General features: G+C 40.3%; 1 protein-coding gene across 1 annotated transcript in view; it reads right to left on the bottom strand.

Moving 5' to 3' along the window:
• Positions 1–22863, bottom strand: part of LTN1 (listerin E3 ubiquitin protein ligase 1) — a 297783-nt gene that overhangs the window by 237754 nt on the left and 37166 nt on the right. The window contains exons 7-9 of the mRNA XM_053705992.1: positions 14956–15129; positions 13708–13898; positions 5467–5614 (exon numbers count right to left, since the gene is read on the bottom strand). Of these exons, the coding sequence (XP_053561967.1) occupies positions 5467–5614; positions 13708–13898; positions 14956–15129 (513 nt within the window). The remainder of the gene's footprint in view (positions 1–5466; positions 5615–13707; positions 13899–14955; positions 15130–22863) is intronic.

The following is a 22863-nucleotide window of genomic DNA, read 5'->3' as shown; positions in this document are numbered from 1 at the left end:
CCAGGTTTTGTACGCAGAACAACTTTATCTGAATGAAAGATCAGATAAGGAGAATCACAATGTAAGGCAGATAACTCAGAGACTCTTCGAGCCGAGGAAATAGCCATCAGAAAAAGAACTTTCCATGAAAGAAGTTTGATATCAATAGAATGAAGGGGTTCAATCGGAACCCCTTGAAGAACTTTAAGAACCAAGTTTAAGCTCCATGGAGGAGCAACAGGTTTAAACACAGGCTTAATTCTAACTAAAGCCTGACAAAATGCCTGAACGTCTGGAACTTCTGCCAGACGCTTGTGTAAAAGAATAGACAGAGCAGAAATCTGTCCCTTTAAAGAACTAGCTGATAATCCTTTGTCCAAACCCTCTTGGAGGAAGGACAATATCCTAGGAATCCTAACCCTACTCCAAGAGTAATTCTTGGATTCACACCAATGAAGATATTTACGCCATATCTTGTGGTAAATTTTCCTGCTGACAGGCTTTCGTGCCTGTATTAAGGTATCAATTACTGACTCGGAGAGGATCAAGCGTTCAATCTCCATGCAGTCAGTCTCAGAGAAAGTAGATTCGGATGATTGAAAGGACCTTGTATTAGAAGGTCTTGTCTCAGAGGCAGAGTCCATGGTGGAAATGATGACATGTCCACTAGGTCTGCATACCAGGCCCTGCGTGGCCACGCAGGCGCTATCAATATCACCGATGCTCTTTCCTGTTTGATTTTGGCAATCAGACGAGGGAGCAGAGGAAACGGTGGAAACACATAAGCCAGGTTGAAGAACCAAGGCGCTGCTAGAGCATCTATCAGTGCCGCTTCTGGATCCCTGGACCTGGATCCGTAACAAGGAAGCTTGGCGTTCTGGCGAGACGCCATGAGATCCAATTCTGGTTTGCCCCAACGGAGAACCAATTGAGCAAACACCTCCGGATGGAGTTCCCATTCCCCCGGATTAAAAGTCTGACGACTTAGAAAATCCGCCTCCCAGTTCTCTACACCTGGGATATGGATCGCTGACAGGTGGCAAGAGTGAGTCTCTGCCCAGCGAATTATCTTGGAGACTTCTGACATCGCTAGGGAACTCCTGGTTCCCCCTTGATGGTTGATGTAAGCCACAGTCGTGATGTTGTCCGACTGAAATCTGATGAACCTCAGTGTTGCTAGCTGAGGCCAAGCCAGAAGAGCATTGAATATTGCTCTTAACTCCAGAATATTTATTGGGAGGAGTTTCTCCTCCCGAGTCGATGAACCCTGAGCCTTCAGGGAGTTCCAGACTGCACCCCAACCTAGAAGGCTGGCATCTGTTGTTACAATTGTCCAATCTGGTCTGCGAAAGGACAAATGGACCCGATATAACCACCAGAGAAGAGAATCTCTGGTTTCCTGACCCAGATTTAGTAGAGGGGACAAATCTGTGTAATCCCCATTCCACTGACTGAGCATGCATAATTGCAGCGGTCTGAGATGCAGGCGCGCGAATGGCACTATGTCCATCACCGCTACCATTAAGCAGATTACTTCCATGCACTGAGCCACCGTGGGGCGCGGAATGGAGTGAACAACACGGCAAGCATTTAGAAGTTTTGATAACCTGAACTCCGTCAGGTAAATTTTCATTTCTACAGAATCTATTAGAGTCCCTAGGAAGGAAACCCTTGTGAGAGGAGATAGAGAACTCTTTTCTTCATTCACTTTCTACCCATGCGACCTCAGGAATGCCAGAACTATCTCTGTATGAGATTTGGCAATTTGAAAGCTTGACGCCTGTATCAGGATGTCGTCCAGGTAAGGAGCCACCGCTATGCCTCGCGGTCTTAGGACCGCCAGAAGTGAGCCCAGAACCTTTGTAAAAATTCTTGGGGCTGTAGCCAACCCAAATGGAAGAGCTACAAATTGGTAATGCCTGTCTAGAAAGGCAAACCTCAGGAACTGATGATGATTCTTGTGAATCGGAATGTGAAGGTAGGCATCCTTTAAGTCCACTGTGGTCATGTACTGACGCTCTTGGATCATGGGTAAAATGGTTTGAATAGTTTCCATCTTGAATGACGGAACTCTGAGGAATTTGTTTAGGATCTTTAAATCCAAAATTGGTCTGAAGGTTCCCTCTTTTTTGGGAACCACAAACAGATTTGAATAAAACCCCTGTCCTTGTTCCGTCCACGGAACTGGATGGATCACTCCCATTACAAGGAGATCTTGTATGCAGCTTAGGAATGCCTCTTTCTTTATCTGGTTTGCAGATAATCTTGAAAGGTGAAATCTCCCTTGTGGAGGAGAAGCTTTGAAGTCCAGAAGATATCCCTGAGATATGATCTCCAACGCCCAAGGATCCTGAACATCTCTTGCCCACGCCTGGGCGAAGAGAGAGAGTCTGCCCCCTACTAGATTCGTTGTCGGATAGGGGGCCGCTCCTTCATGCTGTCTTAGAGGCAGCAGCAAGCTTTCTGGCCTGCTTGCCCTTGTTCCAGGACTGGTTAGGTTTCCAGGCCTGCTTGGATTGAGCAAAAGTTCCCTCTTGTTTTGAAGCAGAGGAAGTTGATGCTGCACCTGCCTTGAAATTTCGAAAGGCACGAAAATTAGACTGTTTGGCCTTTGATTTGGCCCTGTCCTGAGGAAGGGTATGACCCTTACCTCCAGTAATGTCAGCAATAATTTCTTTCAAACCAGGCCTGAATAAGGTCTGCCCCTTAAAAGGAATGTTGAGTAATTTAGACTTTGAAGTCACATCAGCTGACCAGGATTTGAGCCATATCGCCCTACGCGCCTGGATGGCGAATCCGGAATTCTTAGCCGTTAGTTTAGTCAAATGAACAATGGCATCAGAAACAAATGAGTTAGCTAGCTTAAGAGTTCTAAGCTTGTCAACAATTTCAGTCAATGGAGCTGTATGGATGGCCTCTTCCAGGGCCTCAAACCAGAATGCCGCCGCAGCAGTGACAGGCGCAATGCATGCAAGGGGCTGTAAAATAAAACCTTGTTGAATAAACATTTTCTTAAGGTAACCCTCTAATTTTTTATCCATTGGATCTAAAAAAGCACAACTGTCCTCAACCGGGATAGTGGTACGCTTTGTTAAAGTAGAAACTGCTCCCTCCACCTTAGGGACAGTCTGCCATAAGTCCCGTGTAGTGGCATCTATTGGAAACATTTTTCTAAATATAGGAGGTGGGGAAAAGGGCACACCGGGCCTATCCCACTCCTTACTAATAATTTCTGTAAGCCTTTTAGGTATTGGAAAAACATCAGTACTCACAGGCACTGCATAGTATTTATCCAGCCTACACAATGTCTCTGGCACTGCAATTGTGTCACAGTCATTCAGAGCAGCTAATACCTCCCCAAGCAATACACAGAGGTTCTCAAGCTTAAATTTAAAATTAGATATTTCTGAATCAGGTCTCCCCGATTCAGAGACGTCACCCACAGACTGAAGCTCTCCATCCTCAGGTTCTGCATATTGTGACGCAGTATCAGACATGGCTCTTACAGCATCTACGCGCTCTGTATCTCGTCTAACTCCAGAGCTATCGTGCTTGCCTCTCAATTGAGGCAATCTGGATAATACCTCTGACAGGGTATTATTCATGATTGCAGCCATGTCCTGCAAAGTAATCGCTATGGGCGTCCCTGATGTACTTGGCGCCATATTAGCGTGCGTCCCTTGAGCGGGAGGTCCGACACGTGGGGAGAGTTAGTCGGCATAACTTCCCCCTCGACAGACCCCTCTGGTGACAATTCTTTTATAGATAAAGACTGATCTTTACTGTTTAAGGTGAAATCAATACATTTAGTACACATTCTCCTATGGGGCTCCACCATGGCTTTTAAACATAATGAACAAGTATCCTCTGTTTCAGACATGTTTGTACAGACTAGCAATGAGACTAGCAAGCTTGGAAAACACTTTAAAGCAAGTTAACAAGCAATATAAAAAACGTTACTGTGCCTTTAAGAGAAACAAATTTTGACAAAATTTGAAATAACAGTGAAAAAACACTACTAACAAAATTTTCACAGTGTATGTAACAAGTCAGCAGAGCATTGCACCCACTTGCAAATGGATGATTAACCCCGTAATAACAAAAACAGAATAATAAATGACAAAAACGTTTTTTTTTTTTTGTTTTTTGTTTTTTAAACACAGTCACAACAACTGCCACAGTTTTGTTACCCTCCTCAAACACAACTTTGAAGCCTTTTGAGCCCTTCAGAGATGTCCTGTATCATGCAGAGGGAAGCTGAATGTCTCTGTCAGTATTTTTAGCTGCACAGAAAAGCACTAAAAAAGGCCCCTCCCACTCATATTACAACAGTGGAAAGTCTGAGGAAACTGTTTCTAGGCAAAAATCAAGCCAGCCATGTGGAGAAAAACTAGGCCCCAATAAGTTTTGTCACCAAACATATATAAAAACGATTAACATGCCAGCAAACATTTTATATTACACTTTTATAAGAGTATGTATCTCTGTTAATAAGCCTGATACCAGTCGCTATCACTGCATTTAAGGCTTAACTTACATTAATCCGGTATCAGCAGCATTCTTCTAGCAAATTCCATCCTTAGAAATATGTTTACTGCACATACCTTATTGCAGGAAAACCTGCACGCCATTCCCTCTCTGAAGTTACCTCACTCTTTAGAATATGTGAGAACAGCAATTGATCTTAGTTACTTCTGCTAAGATCATAGAAATCACAGGCAGATTCTTCTTCTAATACTGCCTTTGATGAAACAGTACACTCCGGTACCATTTAAAAATAAACTTTTGATTGAAGTTAAAAAACTAACTATAATACACCACACTCCTCTTACTATGTCCATCTTTGTTGAGAGTTGCAAGAGAATGACTGGGTATGGCAGTGAGGGGAGGAGCTATATAGCAGCTCTGCTGTGGGTGATCCTCTTGCAACTTCCTGTTGGGAAGGAGAATATCCCACAAGTAATGGATGATCCGTGGACTGGATACACTTAACAAGAGAAATGCAAGTAAAAAAACATTTTTGTTCATTAAACTTAGTTTGATGATGATGCAGTCTGTTGTGTTATTATTTAATTAGGTGCTGTTAGCAATTGTTTTTGTTCATTAAACTTAGTTTGATGATGATGAAGTCTGTTGTGTTATTATTTAATTAGGTGCTGTTAGCAATTGTTTTTGTTCATTAAACTTAGTTTGATGATGATACAATCTATATTATTAGGTTTATAATGCTGTTTAGCATTTAAAGTCTTAATTTCAAAGCTTTAAAAATAATTTATTAGGTGTTACTTATGTCAATTTTGAGAGGGGCCTGGAACCTAACTCCCTCACTTCCCATTGACTTACATTATAAACTGGGTTTCAATTTAGAACGGTTTCAATTTACAGCCATTCCTCCTGGAACCTAACCCAGGCGTAAACTGAGGGCTACCTGTATATATATAAATATTATGGTTGTGTTTCAGTTTTACATCAAAATATCTGACATACTTGTTCAGTGATGAGCATGTCCTGGATCTTTCTGTGCTGCTCTTCTTCTCCAATATTCTCTTGCATGACAAATCGCAAACACTCCATGAACACAGTTATAATGGCGGAGCATTCTGTAGGGCTAGCAACAGCGCGTTCACTGGAGAGGCTGATAAAATACAGAAATATTGTCTGCAAAATGTATTGCATGTGGAGTTTTCAAACTATATATAATGCATTTTGAAAATAAAATACCTTACTAAAGTATTATTTGCATTAAATTGATGTATACAGTTTATATAACTATGGCTTTTAAAAATCCTAGGACAAAGTTTTCCATATGAAATCAGTACTATTCAGAAATCCTTTACACCTGCTTAACAATTAGGAATTGACTCCACACCTTTAAAGGCCTGTGCATCACACATTGAAAAAAATAAAATAACTTCCTTAACCCCTTAGTGACCAAAGCGCTTTTCAATTTTCTTACCGTTTGGCACCAGGGCTGTTTATACATTTCTGCTGTGTTTGTGTTTAGCTGTAATTTTCCTCTTACTCATTTACTGTACCCACACATATTATAAACCATTGTTCTCGCCATTAAATAGACTTTCTAAAGATACTATTATTTTCATCATATCTTATAATTTACTATAAAAAAATATAAAATAAGATGAAAAAATTGAAAGAAAAAATACTTTTTCTAACTTTGACCACCAAAATCTTACACATCTACAACAACCAAAAAACACCCATGCTAAATAGTTTCTAAATTTTGTCCTGAGTTTAGAAATACCCAAGTTTTACATGTTCTAAGTTATAGGGCAAATAATAGTAGCCCTTTGCTATTTCCAAACCATTGTTTTTCAAAATTAGCGAAAGTTACACTGTAACATTGATATCTGTCAGGAATCCCTGAATATCCCTTGACGTGTATTTTTTTAATAGACAACCCAAAGTATGGATCTAGGCCCATTTTGGTATATTTCATGCCACCATTTCACAGTCAAATGCGATCAAATAAAAAAAAACTGTAAATAATTTCAGTGAGAAACCTAAAGTTTGTGAAAAAGTGAACAAACAGCTTGTGCAATTATGGCACAAATAGTTGTAAATGCTTCTCTGGTATCCCCTTTGTTCAGAAATAGCAGGCATATGGCTTTGGCATTGCTTTTTGGTAATTAGAAGGCCGCTAAATGCCGCTGCACACCACACTCGCATTATGTCCAGCAGTGAAGGGGTTAATTAGGAAGCTTGTAGGGTTACTTTTAGCTTTAGTGTAGAGATCAGCCTCCCACCTGACACATCCCAACCCCGATCCCTCCTTGGCCCCCCTCAAACAAGGGGTCAAACTACTTCATTAAAGAATGAAGTAGAGCTACCATTAATAAGTATGGAGGATATAGGATGATTGTAAATAGACTTAATGAAAGCCAAAATATTCCCAGAGAAGCCAAAATTGAATCGAATGCTTTCTCAGCATCAATTGTCACTAAAGCAAAGTCTTGATTAACTGTTTTATTATTTTGCAGCTTGTTCCAAAGATGTTCCAGTAATAAAAAAAAATAGGTTCTGCGTATATTTTTGGTGGGGGATCTTCCAGGCATAAAGTCAATCTGGTCATCATATATAATTTCCTTAAGACATACTTTGAAATATATTGGCTTTTATAGAAGTGAGTAATTTATAGTTTAAATTTATGAGTGAGATAGGTCTATAAGTGGCTCTCTCTACATCGGCGGGTAAAAAAAGGTATTGCAGTGATGCCTCAATATCGATGAAAGCGGCAGGAAGTGATCACGATCGTTTCCACCGCTTGAAACCCCTGAGGACGTACAGGGTACGTCCTTGGTTATTAACTGACAGTTTTTGTAGGACTTACCCTGTACGTCCTTGGCCGTTAAGGGGTTAAAGGGATATGAAACCCAAATGTTTTTCTTTCATGATTCAGATAGAGCCTGCAATGTTAATCAACTTTATAATTTACTCCTATTATCATTGTGTCTTCGTTCTCTTGGTATCTTTATTTGAAAAAGCAAAGCTTAGGATCCGGCTCATTTTTTATTCAGCACCTGGGTAGCGCTTGCTGATTGGTGGCGCTATCTGAATCATGAAAGAAAAAAAATAGGTTTCATATATATATATGCACTGCTGCTCCATTAACAAAGGATGCAAAAACAGAATTTATGCTTACCTGATAAATTACTTTCTCCAACGGTGTGTCCGGTCCACGGCGTCATCCTTACTTGTGGGAATATCTCTTCCCCAATAGGAAATGGCAAAGAGTCCCAGCAAAGCTGGCCATATAGTCCCTCCTAGGCTCCGCCCACCCCAGTCATTCGACCGACGGACAGGAGGAAAAATATAGGAGAAACCATATGGTACCGTGGTGACTGTAGTTAAAGAAAATAATTCATCAGACCTGATTAAAAAACCAGGGCGGGCCGTGGACCGGACACACCGTTGGAGAAAGTAATTTATCAGGTAAGCATAAATTCTGTTTTCTCCAACATTGGTGTGTCCGGTCCACGGCGTCATCCTTACTTGTGGGAACCAATACCAAAGCTTTAGGACACGGATGAAGGGAGGGAGCAAATCAGGTTACCTAAACGGAAGGCACCACGGCTTGCAAAACCTTTCTCCCAAAAATAGCCTCCGAAGAAGCAAAAGTATCAAATTTGTAAAATTTGGCAAAAGTGTGCAGTGAAGACCAAGTCGCTGCCTTACATATCTGATCAACAGAAGCCTCGTTCTTGAAGGCCCATGTGGAAGCCACAGCCCTAGTGGAGTGAGCTGTGATTCTTTCAGGAGGCTGTCGTCCGGCAGTCTCGAAAGCCAATCGGATGATGCTTTTAAGCCAAAAGGAAAGAGAGGTAGAAGTCGCTTTTTGACCTCTCCTTTTACCAGAATAGACGACAAACAGAGAAGATGTTTGTCTGAAATCTTTTGTAGCTTCTAAATAGAATTTTAGAGCACGGACTACGTCCAAATTGTGTAACAAACGTTCCTTCTTTGAAACTGGATTCGGACACAAAGAAGGTACAACTATCTCCTGGTTAATATTTTTGTTAGAAACAACCTTTGGAAGAAAACCAGGCTTAGTACGCAAAACCACCTTATCTGCATGGAACACCAGATAGGGCGGAGAACACTGCAGAGCAGATAACTCTGAAACTCTTCTAGCAGAAGAAATAGCAACCAAAAACAAAACTTTCCAAGATAACAACTTAATATCTATGGAATGTAGAGGTTCAAACGGAACCCCTTGAAGAACTGAAAGAACTAGATTTAAACTCCTGGGAGGAGTCAAAGGTCTGTAAACAGGCTTGATCCTAACCAGAGCCTGAACAAATGCTTGAACATCTGGCATAGCTGCCAGTCGTTTGTGTAGTAAGACACATAAAGCAGAAATCTGTCCCTTTAGAGAACTCGCAGATAATCCTTTATCCAAACCTTCTTGCAGAAAGGAAAGAATCTTAGGAATTTTAATCTTATTCCAAGGTAATCCCTTGGATTCACACCAGCAGATATATCTTTTCCATATTTTATGGTAAATCTTTCTAGTTACCGGTTTTCTGGCCTGAACCAGAGTATCAATCACAGAATCTGAAAACCCACGCTTTGATAGAATCAAGCGTTCAATCTCCAAGCCGTCAGCTGGAGGGAGACCAGATTTGGATGTTCGAATGGACCCTGAACAAGAAGGTCCTGTCTCAAAGGTAGCTTCCATGGTGGAACCGATGACATATTCACCAGGTCTGCATACCAAATCCTACGTGGCCACGCAGGAGCTATCAAGATCACCGAGACCCTCTCCTGTTTGATCCTGGCTACCAGCCTGGGAATGAGAGGAAACGGTGGGAACACATAAGCTAGGTTGAAGGTCCAAGGCGCTACTAGTGCATCCACTAGAGTCGCCTTGGGATCCCTGGATCTGGACCCGTAGCAAGGAACCTTGAAGTTCTGACGAGACGCCATCAGATCCATGTCTGGAATGCCCCATAATTGAGTCAACTGGGCAAAAATCTCTGGGTGGAGTTCCCACTCCCCCGGATGGAATGTCTGACGACTCAGATAATCCGCTTCCCAGTTTTCCACACCTGGGATGTGGATCGCAGATAGATGGCAGGAGTGATTCTCCGCCCATTGTATTATTTTGGTTACTTCTTTCATCGCCAGGGAACTCCTTGTTCCCCCCTGATGATTGATATACGCAACAGTCGTCATGTTGTCTGATTGGAATCTTATGAATCTGGCCTTTGCAAGCTGAGGCCAAGCCCTGAGAGCATTGAATATCGCTCTTTGTTCCAGAATGTTTATCGGGAGAAGAGACTCTTCCCGAGACCATAGTCCCTGAGCTTTCAGGGATTCCCAGACCGCACCCCAGCCCACTAGACTGGCGTCGGTCGTGACAATGACCCACTCTGGTCTGCGGAAGCTCATTCCCTGGGATAGGTGGTCCAGGGATATCCACCAACGGAGTGAATCTCTGGTCTTCTGATCTACTTGAATCACTGGAGACAAGTCTGTATAGTCCCCATTCCACTGTTTCAGGATGCACAGTTGTAATGGTCTTAAATGAATTCGCGCAAAAGGAACTATGTCCATTGCTGCAACCATCAACCCTACTACTTCCATGAACTGAGCTATGGAAGGACGTGGAACAGGATGAAGAACTTGACAAGCGCTTAGAAGTTTTGACTTTCTGACATCTGTCAGAAAGATCCTCATTTCTAAGGAATCTATTATTGTTCCCAGGAAGGGAACTCTTGTTGACGGAGACAGATAACTTTTTTCTATGTTCACCTTCCATCCGTGAGATCTGAGAAAGGCCAGAACGATGTCTGTATGAGCCTTTGCTTTTGAAAGGGACGACGTTTGTATTAGAATGTCGTCCAAGTATGGTACTACTGCAATGCCCCTCGGTCTTAGAACCGCTAGAAGGGACCCGAGTACCTTTGTGAAAATCCTTGGAGCAGTGGCTAATCCAAATGGGAGGGCCACAAACTGGTAATGTTTGTCCAGAAAGGCGAACCTTAGGAACTGATGTTCTTTGTGGATAGGAATATGTAGGTACGCATCCTTTAGATCCACGGTAGTCATAAATTGACCTTCCTGGATAGTGGGTAGAATCGTTCGAATGGTTTCCATTTTGAACGATGGTACCCTGAGAAATTTGTTTAGGATCTTTAAATCCAGAATTGGTCTGAAGGTTCCCTCTTTTTTTGGGAACTACGAACAGATTTGAGTAAAATCCCATTCCTTGTTCCGTCATTGGAACTGGGTGTATCACTCCCATCTTTAGCAGGTCTACACAATGTAAGAACGCCTGTCTCTTTATTTGGTTTGAGGATAAGTGAGACATGTAGAACCTTCCCCTTGGGGGTAGTTCCTTGAATTCCAGAAGATAACCCTGAGAAACTATTTCTAGCGTCCAGGGATCCTGAACATCTCTTGCCCAAGCCTGAGCAAAGAGAGAGAGTCTGCCCCCCACTAGATCCGGTCCCGGATCGGGGGCTACTCCTTCATGCTGTTTTGTTAGCGGTAGCAGGCTTCTTGGTCTGCTTACCCTTGTTCCAGCCTTGCATCGGTTTCCAGGCTGGTTTGGACTGTGAGGCATTACCCTCTTGCTTAGAGGATGCAGAATTAGAGGCCGGTCCGTTCCTGAAATTACTAAAGGAACGAAAATTAGACTTATTCTTGGCCTTGAAAGGCCTATCTTGTGGGACGGCGTGGCCCTTTCCCCCAATGATGTCTGAGATAATCTCTTTCAATTCTGGTCCAAAGAGAGTTTTACCCTTGAAGGGGATGTTAAGCAATTTTGTCTTGGATGATACATCCGCTGACCAAGACTTTAGCCAAAGCGCTCTGCGCGCCACATTTGCAAACCCTGAATTTTTCTCCGCTAATCTAGCTAATTGCAAAGCGGCATCTAAAATTAAAGAGTTAGCCAACTTAAGTGCGTGAACTCTGTCCATAACCTCCTCATATGGAGTCTCTCTACTGAGCGACTTTTCTAGTTCCTCGAACCAGAACCACGCTGCTGTAGTGACAGGAACAATGCACGAAATGGGTTGTAGGAGGTAACCTTGCTGTAAAAAATCTTTTTAAGCAAACCTTCCAATTTTCTATCCATAGGATCTTTGAAAGCACAACTATCTTCGATAGGAATAGTAGTGCGCTTGTTTAGAGTAGAAACTGCCCCCTCGACCTTAGGAACTGTCTGCCATAAGTCCTTTCTGGGGTCGACCATAGGAAATAATTTCTTAAATATAGGAGGGGGAACAAAAGGTATGCCGGGCTTCTCCCATTCCTTATTCACTATGTCCGCCACCCGCTTGGGTATAGGAAAAGCGTTGGGGTGCACCAGAACCTCTAGGAACTTGTCCATCTTGCATAATTTTTCTGGAATGACCAAGTTGTCACAATCATCCAGAGTAGATAACACCTCCTTAAGCAGTGCGCGGAGATGTTCTAATTTAAATTTAAATGTCACAACATCAGGTTCAGCCTGTTGAGAAATTTTTCCTGAATCTGAAATTTCCCCATCTGACAAAACCTCCCTCATGGCCCCTTCAGATTGGTGTGAGGGTATGACAGAACAATTATCATCAGCGCCCTCCTGCTCTTCAGTGTTTAAAACAGAGCAATCGCGCTTTCTCTGATATGCAGGCATTTTGGATAAAATATTTGCTATGGAGTTATCCATTACAGCCGTCAATTGTTGCATGGTAATAAGCATTGGCGCGCTAGAAGTACTAGGGGCCTCCTGCGTGGGCAAAACTGGCGTAGACACAGAAGGAGATGATGTAGAACCATGTCTACTCCCTTCATCTGAGGAATCATCTTGGGCAATTTCATTATCTGTGGCAGTACTGTCCTTACTTTGTTTGGACGCTATGGCACAATTATCACACAATTTTGAAGGTGGAGACACATTGGCTTTCATACATATAGAACATAACTTATCTGAAGGCACAGACATGTTAAACTTGTCAATAAAGCACAAAAACTGTTTTAAAACAAAACCGTTACTGTCTCTTTAAATTTTAAACAGAGCACACTTTATTACTGAATATGTGAAAATATATGAAGGAATTGTTCAAAATTTACCAAAATTTCACCACAGTGTCTTAAAGCATTAAAAGTATTGCACACCAATTTTCAGAGCTTTAACCCTTAAAATAACGAAACCGGAGCCGGTTACAGATTTAACCCCTATACAGTCCCAGCTACAGCCTTTGCTGTGACTTTACCAAGCCCAGAGGGGAATACGATACCAAATGACACCTTCTAGGAACTTTTCCAACTACTTTCAGGTCCTCACACATGCATCTGCATGTCTTGCACTCAAAAACAACTGCGCAGTAATGGCGCGAAAATGAGGCTCAGCCTACAACTGGGAAGGCCCTTCCTGACTGGAAAAGGTGTCTAACATAGTGCCTGACGTTAATAAACGTTCCCCAAGTTTATAAGTGTGAATTATCAGCATAAACATGTAAAAAATGTCCAAATAAAGCAATCGATTTAGCCCATAAAAGTGTCTACCAGTTTTATAGCCCATATTAAGCCCTTTATTCTGTTTGAGACTAAGAAAATGGCTTACCGGTCCCCATGAGGGGAAATGACAGCCTTCCAGCATTACACAGTCTTGTTAGAAATATGGCTAGTCATACCTTAAGCATAAAAGTCTGCTAACTGTTTCCCCCAAGTGAAGTTACTTCATCTCAACAGTCCTATGTGGAAACAGCAATCGATTTTAGTTACTGTCTGCTAAAATCATCTTCCTCTCACAAACAGAAATCTTCATCTTTTTCTGTTTCAGAGTAAATAGTACATACCAGCACTATTTTAAAATAACAAACTCTTGATAGTAGAATAAAAAAAAACTACAACTAAACACCACATACTCTTAACCATCTCCGTGGAGATGTTGCCTGTGCAACGGCAAAGAGAATGACTGGGGTGGGCGGAGCCTAGGAGGGACTATATGGCCAGCTTTGCTGGGACTCTTTGCCATTTCCTGTTGGGGAAGAGATATTCCCACAAGTAAGGATGACGCCGTGGACCGGACACACCAATGTTGGAGAAAAGAACAGAAGCGGAAAGTTGTTTAATATTGCATTCTCTATCTGAATCATGAAAGTTTTATTTTGACATTTTGTTCTCCCTTTAACCCCATAAATACAAATATTCAAAATAAAAAGTCAAGAACTAAACTCCTGATACAGTGCTGTAAGTGAAAGTGAACCATATTCATACCCTTGGCTTAAACAATTAAAGAAGTTTCTGTAGAAGTCCACCTCGGGCTCTGTAATTTGGCAGGGTAGTTTGCTAATAAATGGTAAAAGATTGGGGAATATTACAGTTGCCAGACCACGTCCTCCTTCTCTAAGGACAACCCACAGTTTTGGAAAAACTCCTTTTTTTGCATTCACATGATCCCAGCAGTGCTGTAAAACAAAGAATATTTTGTCATACTTAGATCTTACTTAAGTTTATTTCTGCAAGTGAATCAAATCTTGTACAGAGCTGAAACGTGTAGTTTAACAACTAGATAGTTAGAGAGACAGCACCTAAGTACACATAACTACTAATGGAGTACAAGCCTATAACCAACCCAAATCAAACTGCACATGCACAACAAAGTCTTTGGCTGCATCCAAAACATCTTTGATGTAACAATTAAGCACCATGTGTCAAAATTTACCATGCAGGCAGGCGACAGGTTTGCATGTAGTGAATCGGCCTGCAATCGTCACTTACCATGTTGCATCACACGGCAAAATTTAACATTGCACAAGAGGTTTCTTGTGCAATTGGTTGTGCCAGAGCAAAGCATGTCAATCACAACGAACAAGCGAGTGTCGGGGTGATTAATGTCGTCACTTCTGAGGTGGCGGAGAGGAAAAAGAAGCCGTTTCTGCTTCTTAAAGTGATAGTAAATCCTCATGTTTGTCAAATGTTAGGATCTACCAGTGGAACAAATAAAGGGGACTTTCAGTCACGAAGTATAAAATACTTCATGCTGAAAGTTCCTTTATTTGTCTGAAGCGTTTGCCGCACTGAGCTCCTCAGGCAGCCCACAGCAGAAAGCTATTTTGCTATGAGGTGATGTTTCCACCTCTTAGCCAATAGCCGTGCGGGCCAGTTGGCACCATGCTGGATAGCAAGTATGCTATTGGCTTACATCACCTCACAGCAAAATAGTGTTCTGCTGTGGGCTGCCTGAGGCACTCAGTGTGGCGAACGCTTTAGACAAATAAAGGAACTTTCAGCATGAAGTATTTTATACTTCATGACTGAAAGCCTCCTTTATTTGTTCCACTGGTAAATCCTAGCGTTTCACAAACGCTAGGATTTACTATCACTTTAACTATTTGGAGCAGGCTTGATTATGTAAACCTGCTCCACATAGCTTAAAAAGCTGCAATTGCAGCTTAATAATTCAGCCCAATGGTACGGATATGTACGCATCCCTTTAAAATTAAAGACATGTGGTATACATACCTCAACCGTAGTGATGGTGTAAAGTACAGCTTCCCAGAGAGCAGGGCACACTACAGCGTCACTGTCGTCAATACTCAGAAGTACTGCTGGACACAAACGAGATGCCTCTGTGTTTAAAAGTCCAGGAAAGTGCTGGCAAAATGCAGATATTAATTCGAAGAAAGCTGAGCGAATCTACAAAGAACGGAGGGAAACAATTTAGAATACTTGAGGCATATTTTTTAAAAAAAATAATGCAATTAAACATACAATGCCATAAGACCAAACTTAGCATTTCAGAATTTATAATACAATCCAAAAGTTTTATAGATCAATGAGGATTAAATAAGTTAACTACAAGAAACAAAGCATAGAAAAATGTTTGTATTTTGGTGTGTATCCTATCTAAGACTAATCAATCAGATCCTTATGCCCTAGGTCAAATGGACAGAATGAACCAAATCCCCTTACAACACATTTGAACCCACACAGTGCAGCAAATAGCACAGCGCTGTTTGAAGAGAACAGTCTAATGTTGAGCAGCGCTACAAAGTGAAAGCGCTAACAGTTTGTGCATGTGTCCTATTCTTTCTGCAGACATACAGCATTTTCTGTGATGACATCTCCGATCACAGCATGTTCTGTCTTGGGGAAGGTAACCTCCTCATTCTAAGCGAATATCCTTAATAGGATATACATCAAGGGAAGGTACTTTTATGACTATTAGCTAGGATAGGAGCAAAAACAGAAAATTCTATGTTTTGGATTTAATTTTTTAGTTATGTTATCAAATAAAAAAAATACATCAATAAATGTGGCATGTGCAAAAGTGAGGACACCGTTCCAGTCGATCCAAAAAAAAAAAAAAAAGATTCCTTTGCAAATTAACTCATTTGGACTAGATCTAGATCAAGTAGTGACAGTTGCAGAACATAATAAATGATCTGACTCTAAGAGTGCTGCGCTTACACTCAACAACCATGGCCTCCAATAAACAGAAGACTGAGAAGAAGGGTATCCAAATAAATCTAAATTATTCCTACTTGCAGTTTGCGCTGTATGAAATGTCATTAAAAAAATACATTTAAGACGGACATTTTTAAGTCCAGACCAGATCTGAAAGATCAAAAGAAAATGGCTTGTAGACAGCTAAGGAAATCAAAACCAAACCCCAATATTCCTGTAAAGGACATGCACCCAACATTCAGCTTTCATGATTCAGATAGATTATATAATTTTAAACAATTTTCCAATTTACTAATATTATCAAATTTGCTTCATTCACTTGGTATCCTTTGTTGAGGGAGCACCAATGCAGTACTGGGAGCTAGCTGACCAGTTCAGATAAGCCATTGACAAAAAACATATCTGCAGCCACCAATCAACATCTAGCATCCAGTAGTGCATTGCTGCCCCTGATCCTACCTAGGTATGCTTTTCAAACAAAGGATGCAAAGAGAATGAAACAAATTAGATAATAAAAATAAACAGGAAAGTTGCTTAAAATGTTATGCTATATTGGAATTATGAAAGAAAAATGTTAGGTTTCATATCCTTTTAAAAGTTTTTCACTGCAGAAGTTTGTGAACTTCTTTTTCACTTACAAAATAAATAAAATATATTAGTATTTTTTTTTTATTTTCTAAGCAAAAAAGAAGTTCACAAACTGCCTGCACAAACCTGCAAACGTTGTCTGTAAACAAAAGGAACTGATTTTTTGGGATATGAAGTAAGTGGCATTAAATTACTTTTACCTCCTACTGTTTTAGAAATGAGAGTGTTTAATTCTTTCACAAATAACAGACAGCTCAAATTGCAAATGAAAGAGGTTTACCTTGGAACTGGAATATGCTGTCCTACGTTACAATTGGACATATCTTAAGTTTATAGCACTCATGTCTTTAACATTCAGCTTTAGAGAGATCGCTTGTAAGATTTTCAACTTTCAGTAACTTTATAAACAGCAAACATAGCGAATATTTTTTATTTATTTTTTAACCATGGCACCGTGTTGCAAAAAAAAAATGTATTTTTATTATTTTCTTTTCCTTTATATTAATAAATGTCCCAGAAGAATCAGTGGCATAACTTTTGTGAAAAAATAAGTTACAGCCGGTGTTAAAAATAATAAGCTTTGGTAATTGAAAGTATTTTTTTCCAGGAACATGAAGCTGTTTTTCCAACTTAGAAAACCGCTTCATATACAAGAGATGCATCTATAACATTTTTCTAACCCAGTCTTCCAAAGTAGATGCCTAACTCTAAACCTACAAACTTAAAAATAATAAAGTAGCTCAAAAACAACAGAAGTTTCAGCATTATAATCAGAATGCAAAACAGCAATGGGCTAGCAATAAAATTTGAAAAATCATGTACAAAATTGTGCAGAATCTGTACAAAATTTCTTTAAAGGGACATCCCGGTCAAAATGTAAATGCACATAGATGAATTACGTCTTTTAATGGAAATATATTTGCGATATACATGTATTGGCAAAATGCTTCAAGTGAAAGTAATCACTGTTTTATTTGATAATAGAAGTAAATAGGAAAGTTGTTAAATATTGTATGTTTTATCTGAATAATGAAATACATTTTTGGGTTTCATTTCCCTTTAAACAAGGAGTGGTCAGTTTTGTACATTACCCTTAGTGCACAGGGGTCAGTTCTTACAAACACAGATTGCACAAGAACCACTACCACATTACATTATAGGAATATCAACAGTTGAGTAAAATGGATTAATCCGATTATTAAACCACTTTTGTTTAAGCAAGAACATCCAGAAAATAACATTTGTTGATGTACTAAGCTTTGCAGATGAACAACAAAACTACAGGCAAATTACTCAGAGTTCTTAGTTATTATGCTAGAGAAACAAATAACAGCACAACTCATCTAGTCACCAGAGTTTAAATGATTATGTAGATATAGGGCACTTTCTGAGAATATTACATTCCTAGAGTGCATCAAGATTTATTCTCCTGGGGTAAAAAATAATTTACTAAGTAATTGAGTGTTCCGTTTGTAGTCAACTATTTATAAAAAAAAATAAAAACTTCTGTAAAATAAAATATATAGGACCAGATTACAAGTGGAGCACTATTTAATGCTCCCGCACGAACGTTAACTACGCTAGAAGTAAGCTTTCTGTGCTTGTTGTGTATCAATCGTATTATGAGTTTAAAGTAAACTGTTTTCAATCACGCACTAACCCGATGAGCACATAAAGACAAACTTTGAATATTGACTGTGTGTTCATGTATTCCCCCATAGAAGTCAATGGAGCAAAAAAGTAGAAAAAAAAATGTAACACCCTACTCATGTGTGCACTAATCCGACATGAAAATATATGCTTTTACATATTTTCATCTACTTGACTGCAAAGGACTCCAATGCACATATATATATATATATATATATATATATATATATATATATATATATATATATATATATATATATATATATATTATATATACATACATACATACATACACACACACACATATATATACAAAACACGGAAGGGGACTGCACTCTCAAACTGGACTGGGTACACATCTCATGACCCTGCAACATGCTCAGCCCTGGGTGCTATAGCGCTCTCAGGAAGCTGTGCTGTCTCCAGAGTCACAGGCAGTTAACCCCAGACAAGCCTGGGTGCAAGGCCCATAGGGAAAATTACAAAATAAATTAATACAACACACAGGTTTTGGAAGAGACCTTGACGTGGTACCTGGGCTTGTCCCATTTGGCAAGATGCGGTAACTAACTCTCCCAGTTTTGCTTTTAATCTTAGCTGAGAGCTTGTAAGCGGTAAGCGAGTGCTTGACTTTCTCTGTGTGTTATATATATATATATATATATATATATACACACACATACACACACACATATATATATATATATATATATATATATATATATATACCTACATATACAGTATCCCACAAAAGTGAGTACACCCCTATATCTTTTCATGTGACACAACACTGAAGAACTTACACTTTGCTACAATGTAAAGTAGTGAGTGTACAGTCTGTATAACAGTGTAAATTTGCTGTCCCCTCAAAATAACTCAACACACAGCCATTAATGTCTAAACCGTTGGCAACAAAAGTGAGTACACCCCTAAGTGGAAATGTCCAAATTGGGCCCAAAGTGTCAATATTTTGTGTGGTCTTCATTATTTTCCAGCACTGCTTTAACCCTCTTGGACATGGAGTTCACCAAAGCTTCACAGGTTGCCACTGGAGTCCACTTCCACTGCTCCATGAGGACATCACAGAGCTGGTGGATGTTAGAGACCTTGTGCTCCCCCACCTTTCGTTTGACGATGCCACACAGATGCACAAGAGGGTTTAGGTCTGGAGACATGCTTGGCCAGTCCATCACCTTTACCCTCTGCTTCTTTAACAAGGCAGTGGTCGTCTTGGAGGTGTGTTTGGGGCCATTATCATGTTGGAATACTGTCCTGGAGTCCAGTCTCTGAAGGGAGGGGATCATGCTCTGCTTCAGTATGTCACAGTACATGTTGGCATTCATGTTTCCCTCAATGAACTGTAGCTCCCCAGTACCGGCAGCACTCATGCAGGCCCAGACCATGACACTCCCACCACCATGTAGGCAAGTCACACGTGTCTTTGTACTCCTCATCTGGTTGCCGCCACACCCGCTTGACACCATCGGAACCAAATAAGTTTATCTTGGTCTCATCGGACCACAGGAGATTGTTCCAGTAATCCATGTCCTTAGTCTGTTTGTCTTCAGCAAACTGTTTGTGGGCTTTCTTGTGCATTATCTTCAGAAGAGGCTTCCTTCTGGGACGACAGCCATGCAGACCAATTTGATGCAGTGTGCGGCGTATGGTCTGAGCACTGACAGGCTGACCCCCCACCCCTTTAACCTCTGCAGCAATGCTGGCAGCACTCATACGTCTATTTCCCAAAGACAACCTCTGGATATGACACTGAGCACATGCATTCAACTTCTTTAGTCAACCATGGCGAGGCCTGTTCTGAGTGGAACCTGTCCTGTGAAACCGCTGTATGGTCTTGAGCACCGTGCTGCAGCTCAGTTTCAGGGTTTTGGCAATCTTCTTAAAGCCTAGGCCATCTTTATGTAGAACAATTGTTTTTTTTAGAACCTCAGAGAGTTCTTTGCCATGAGGTGCCATGATGAACTTCCAGTGACCAGTATGAGAGAGTGTGAGAGCGATAACACCAAATTTAACACACCTGCTCCCCATTCACACCTGAGACCTTGTAACACTAACAAGTCACATGACACTGAGGAGGGGAAATGACTAATTGGGCCCAATACACATACAGTGTATATATATTTATTTATTTTCACAGAGGCTGGTGCACTCTCACTAATAGGTGTCCTGGTGCTAGGGTGCTGAATGCAGGTTAGGGTATAGGTAATAGAAGACAGAGCGCTGTCTTCTATTACCTATATATATATATATATATATATATATATATAAACATTTACATGTATGTATTTATGTATGTTTGTATCTCTATGTTAAAGCCCTTTGAAGCCTTTTTTCTAACACCTAAGGCCAGATATCTTTGAGTTCTTATAACATGTGTGCAATATTTGTTAAACTTATTTTTTATTAGATGGTATTATTATAGTGTAGTGTACTTTGTAATGTATTTTTGTTTTGCGATACATCAAACCAGAGCTCTGAGGACACAGCAATCATTCTATCATAAAGTTTAGATTTAACTCGTAATACCAGCGGTAAATCCGACGAGCGCAAACACCCGCGATAAACCTCTTATTGCTCGCAAACATTTGCGCTCTATTCGTAATCTGGCCCTTAGTGTATCACAGGGAAGGGTTGGAGATTGTGTCACAGGGAGGGGTTACACAGACTGGAATACAGCATTTGGGACTATAATCTGTTACAAAGTTGCAGATGCTACAGTGTGTCAGATGATATACAGACACATATGATGGTAACACTGAGTGCTTATTGCTTGTTTTTATTAATTATTTTATAAATATATATATATTTATTTTTATTGAAACCAGCAAAAAAAAACTGATATATATCAATACAACTGTCATATAATTCTAGTTACATTTTCAATAATTCAACATTATACATAGTTTTAGTGTATAAGGAATCTAAACAAGATCCTCATCTGTTTCCAAAACTATTTCTTGTGATTAGGGTATGATGGCTATAGTGTGAGATATAACTCTGAATTCTTGTTAGTACATAAACAAAGGGAGAATAGCTTATAAATATTTGGTATAAAACCATGTATACACTCTTATATACTGAGAAAGTCCAATTTTCTAAGAGAGTTAGTCTTAAAGTGAATGTAAAGTGGAGCTTATTAGCTCAAGTCATACGACAGAAGTTAAAAAATGAATAAGACTTTCATTCATGAAATGTTTAGTATATACTTTATCTTCAGAGATATTTAACATGAAACTCTAGAAGGATAAGAGATGATCCTCCGGTTGCAATATTCAGCAATTTATTGACAGATGACTCATCTGCAACCAACTAATTGTTGTTTCCCCCCGGGCCGTGATGTTTGTGCAAAGGTACTGAACGCCCTGGGGGAAACGATTAATTGATTGCAGATGAGTCATCTGTCAATTAGTTGCTGAATATGGCAGGCAGAGGATCGGCTCTTATCCTTCTAGCGTTTCATGTTAAATATCTCTAAAGATAAAGTATATACTAAACATTTCATGAATGAAAGTCTCATTCATTTTTTTAACTTCTATCGTATGACTTGAGCTAATAAGCTCCACTTTACATTCACTTTAAGTATTACATTTCGAGAAGATATACTCCTCCAATAAGACCTTCATCTGATCATAAATGGCAATGCATTTCAATTTAATGCAAAATAATTATTCTAGTTGTAAACAGTGTTCCCTCTAAGGACAGTTTTGTGTGCAGCCCAGCAGTGAAACAGTTAACAAGAGAACCATACCTTTCCACCTGCATTGTGCAGTGTTTGCTAATTGCAGGGTGTGGTTACCTAATTAACTGTTTCACTGCTGGGCCGCACACAAAACCGGCCTTAGAGGGAACACTGGTGTAAAATACGGTTACATTCATGTATCCTTTGGACTCCATGTACAAAGTAGCGAAAGCTGCTCCGGAGCCCTTGCGGGGTAGGTTCGCTTATGCGAGCCTGCTTCCCGCAATGTAAGAAGCAGCGGTCATTAGACCGCTGCTTCTTACACCCTACGCCACCTCTGTGGTGGTGAGGGAAAATCACAGAGAGCTTGCTCGCTCTTGGTGATTGACAGCCCCTTCAGTCGCGGGATTGGTCGTGCGAATAAAGGGGCGGGCATTACACACTCCGATGAGTGTGTAATGATACATACGGGCAAGCGGATCAACAGATCCGCTGCCCATGTGTAGCGAAGGTGGGCAGAAGCTGTCCGTCCGCGGCTTAGTACATGGAGCCCTTTGTGCGCAATATTTGGGATAATATTGCTTCTCCAATTTCTTTGAATAAGTATTTTAATACTGTTGCACCCTTTATTAAATAGTTTTTTCTGTGGGACTATAGATTTTTTGGCACTTTATTGAATAACAAGATGCAAGGGTCTAGTGGTATAGAGGTCCCAAAGTTTGGAAAGTTATGTAGCTACTTTTGACCATATAGGTGTTAATTTTAGGGCATTGCCACCAAATATGTGTCATGCGTCCTACGTATCCTCGCCATCCCCAGCACTTAACCTTATAATGCTTATAATTATTTTTGCATCTAGCAGGAGTTAAATAATATCGTTTAATAGCTTTTATTGTTAAAGTTTTTAGGAGCTAATAAATTCTGAAAGAAAAAAGATGTTCCTGTCATCCAGAGGTTTGAACGCTATGCTTAGAGCTAATGTAGCTTAGTGCAGTGTGAGTACAGCGCCTATTGTGATTGTACTTAAA

This window comes from Bombina bombina, chromosome 3, assembly GCF_027579735.1.
Source record: "Bombina bombina isolate aBomBom1 chromosome 3, aBomBom1.pri, whole genome shotgun sequence".
Taxonomy (NCBI): Eukaryota; Metazoa; Chordata; class Amphibia; order Anura; family Bombinatoridae; genus Bombina; species Bombina bombina.
Note: the sequence above shows the minus strand (reverse complement) of the source record. Positions and strands in the feature narration are given on the sequence as shown.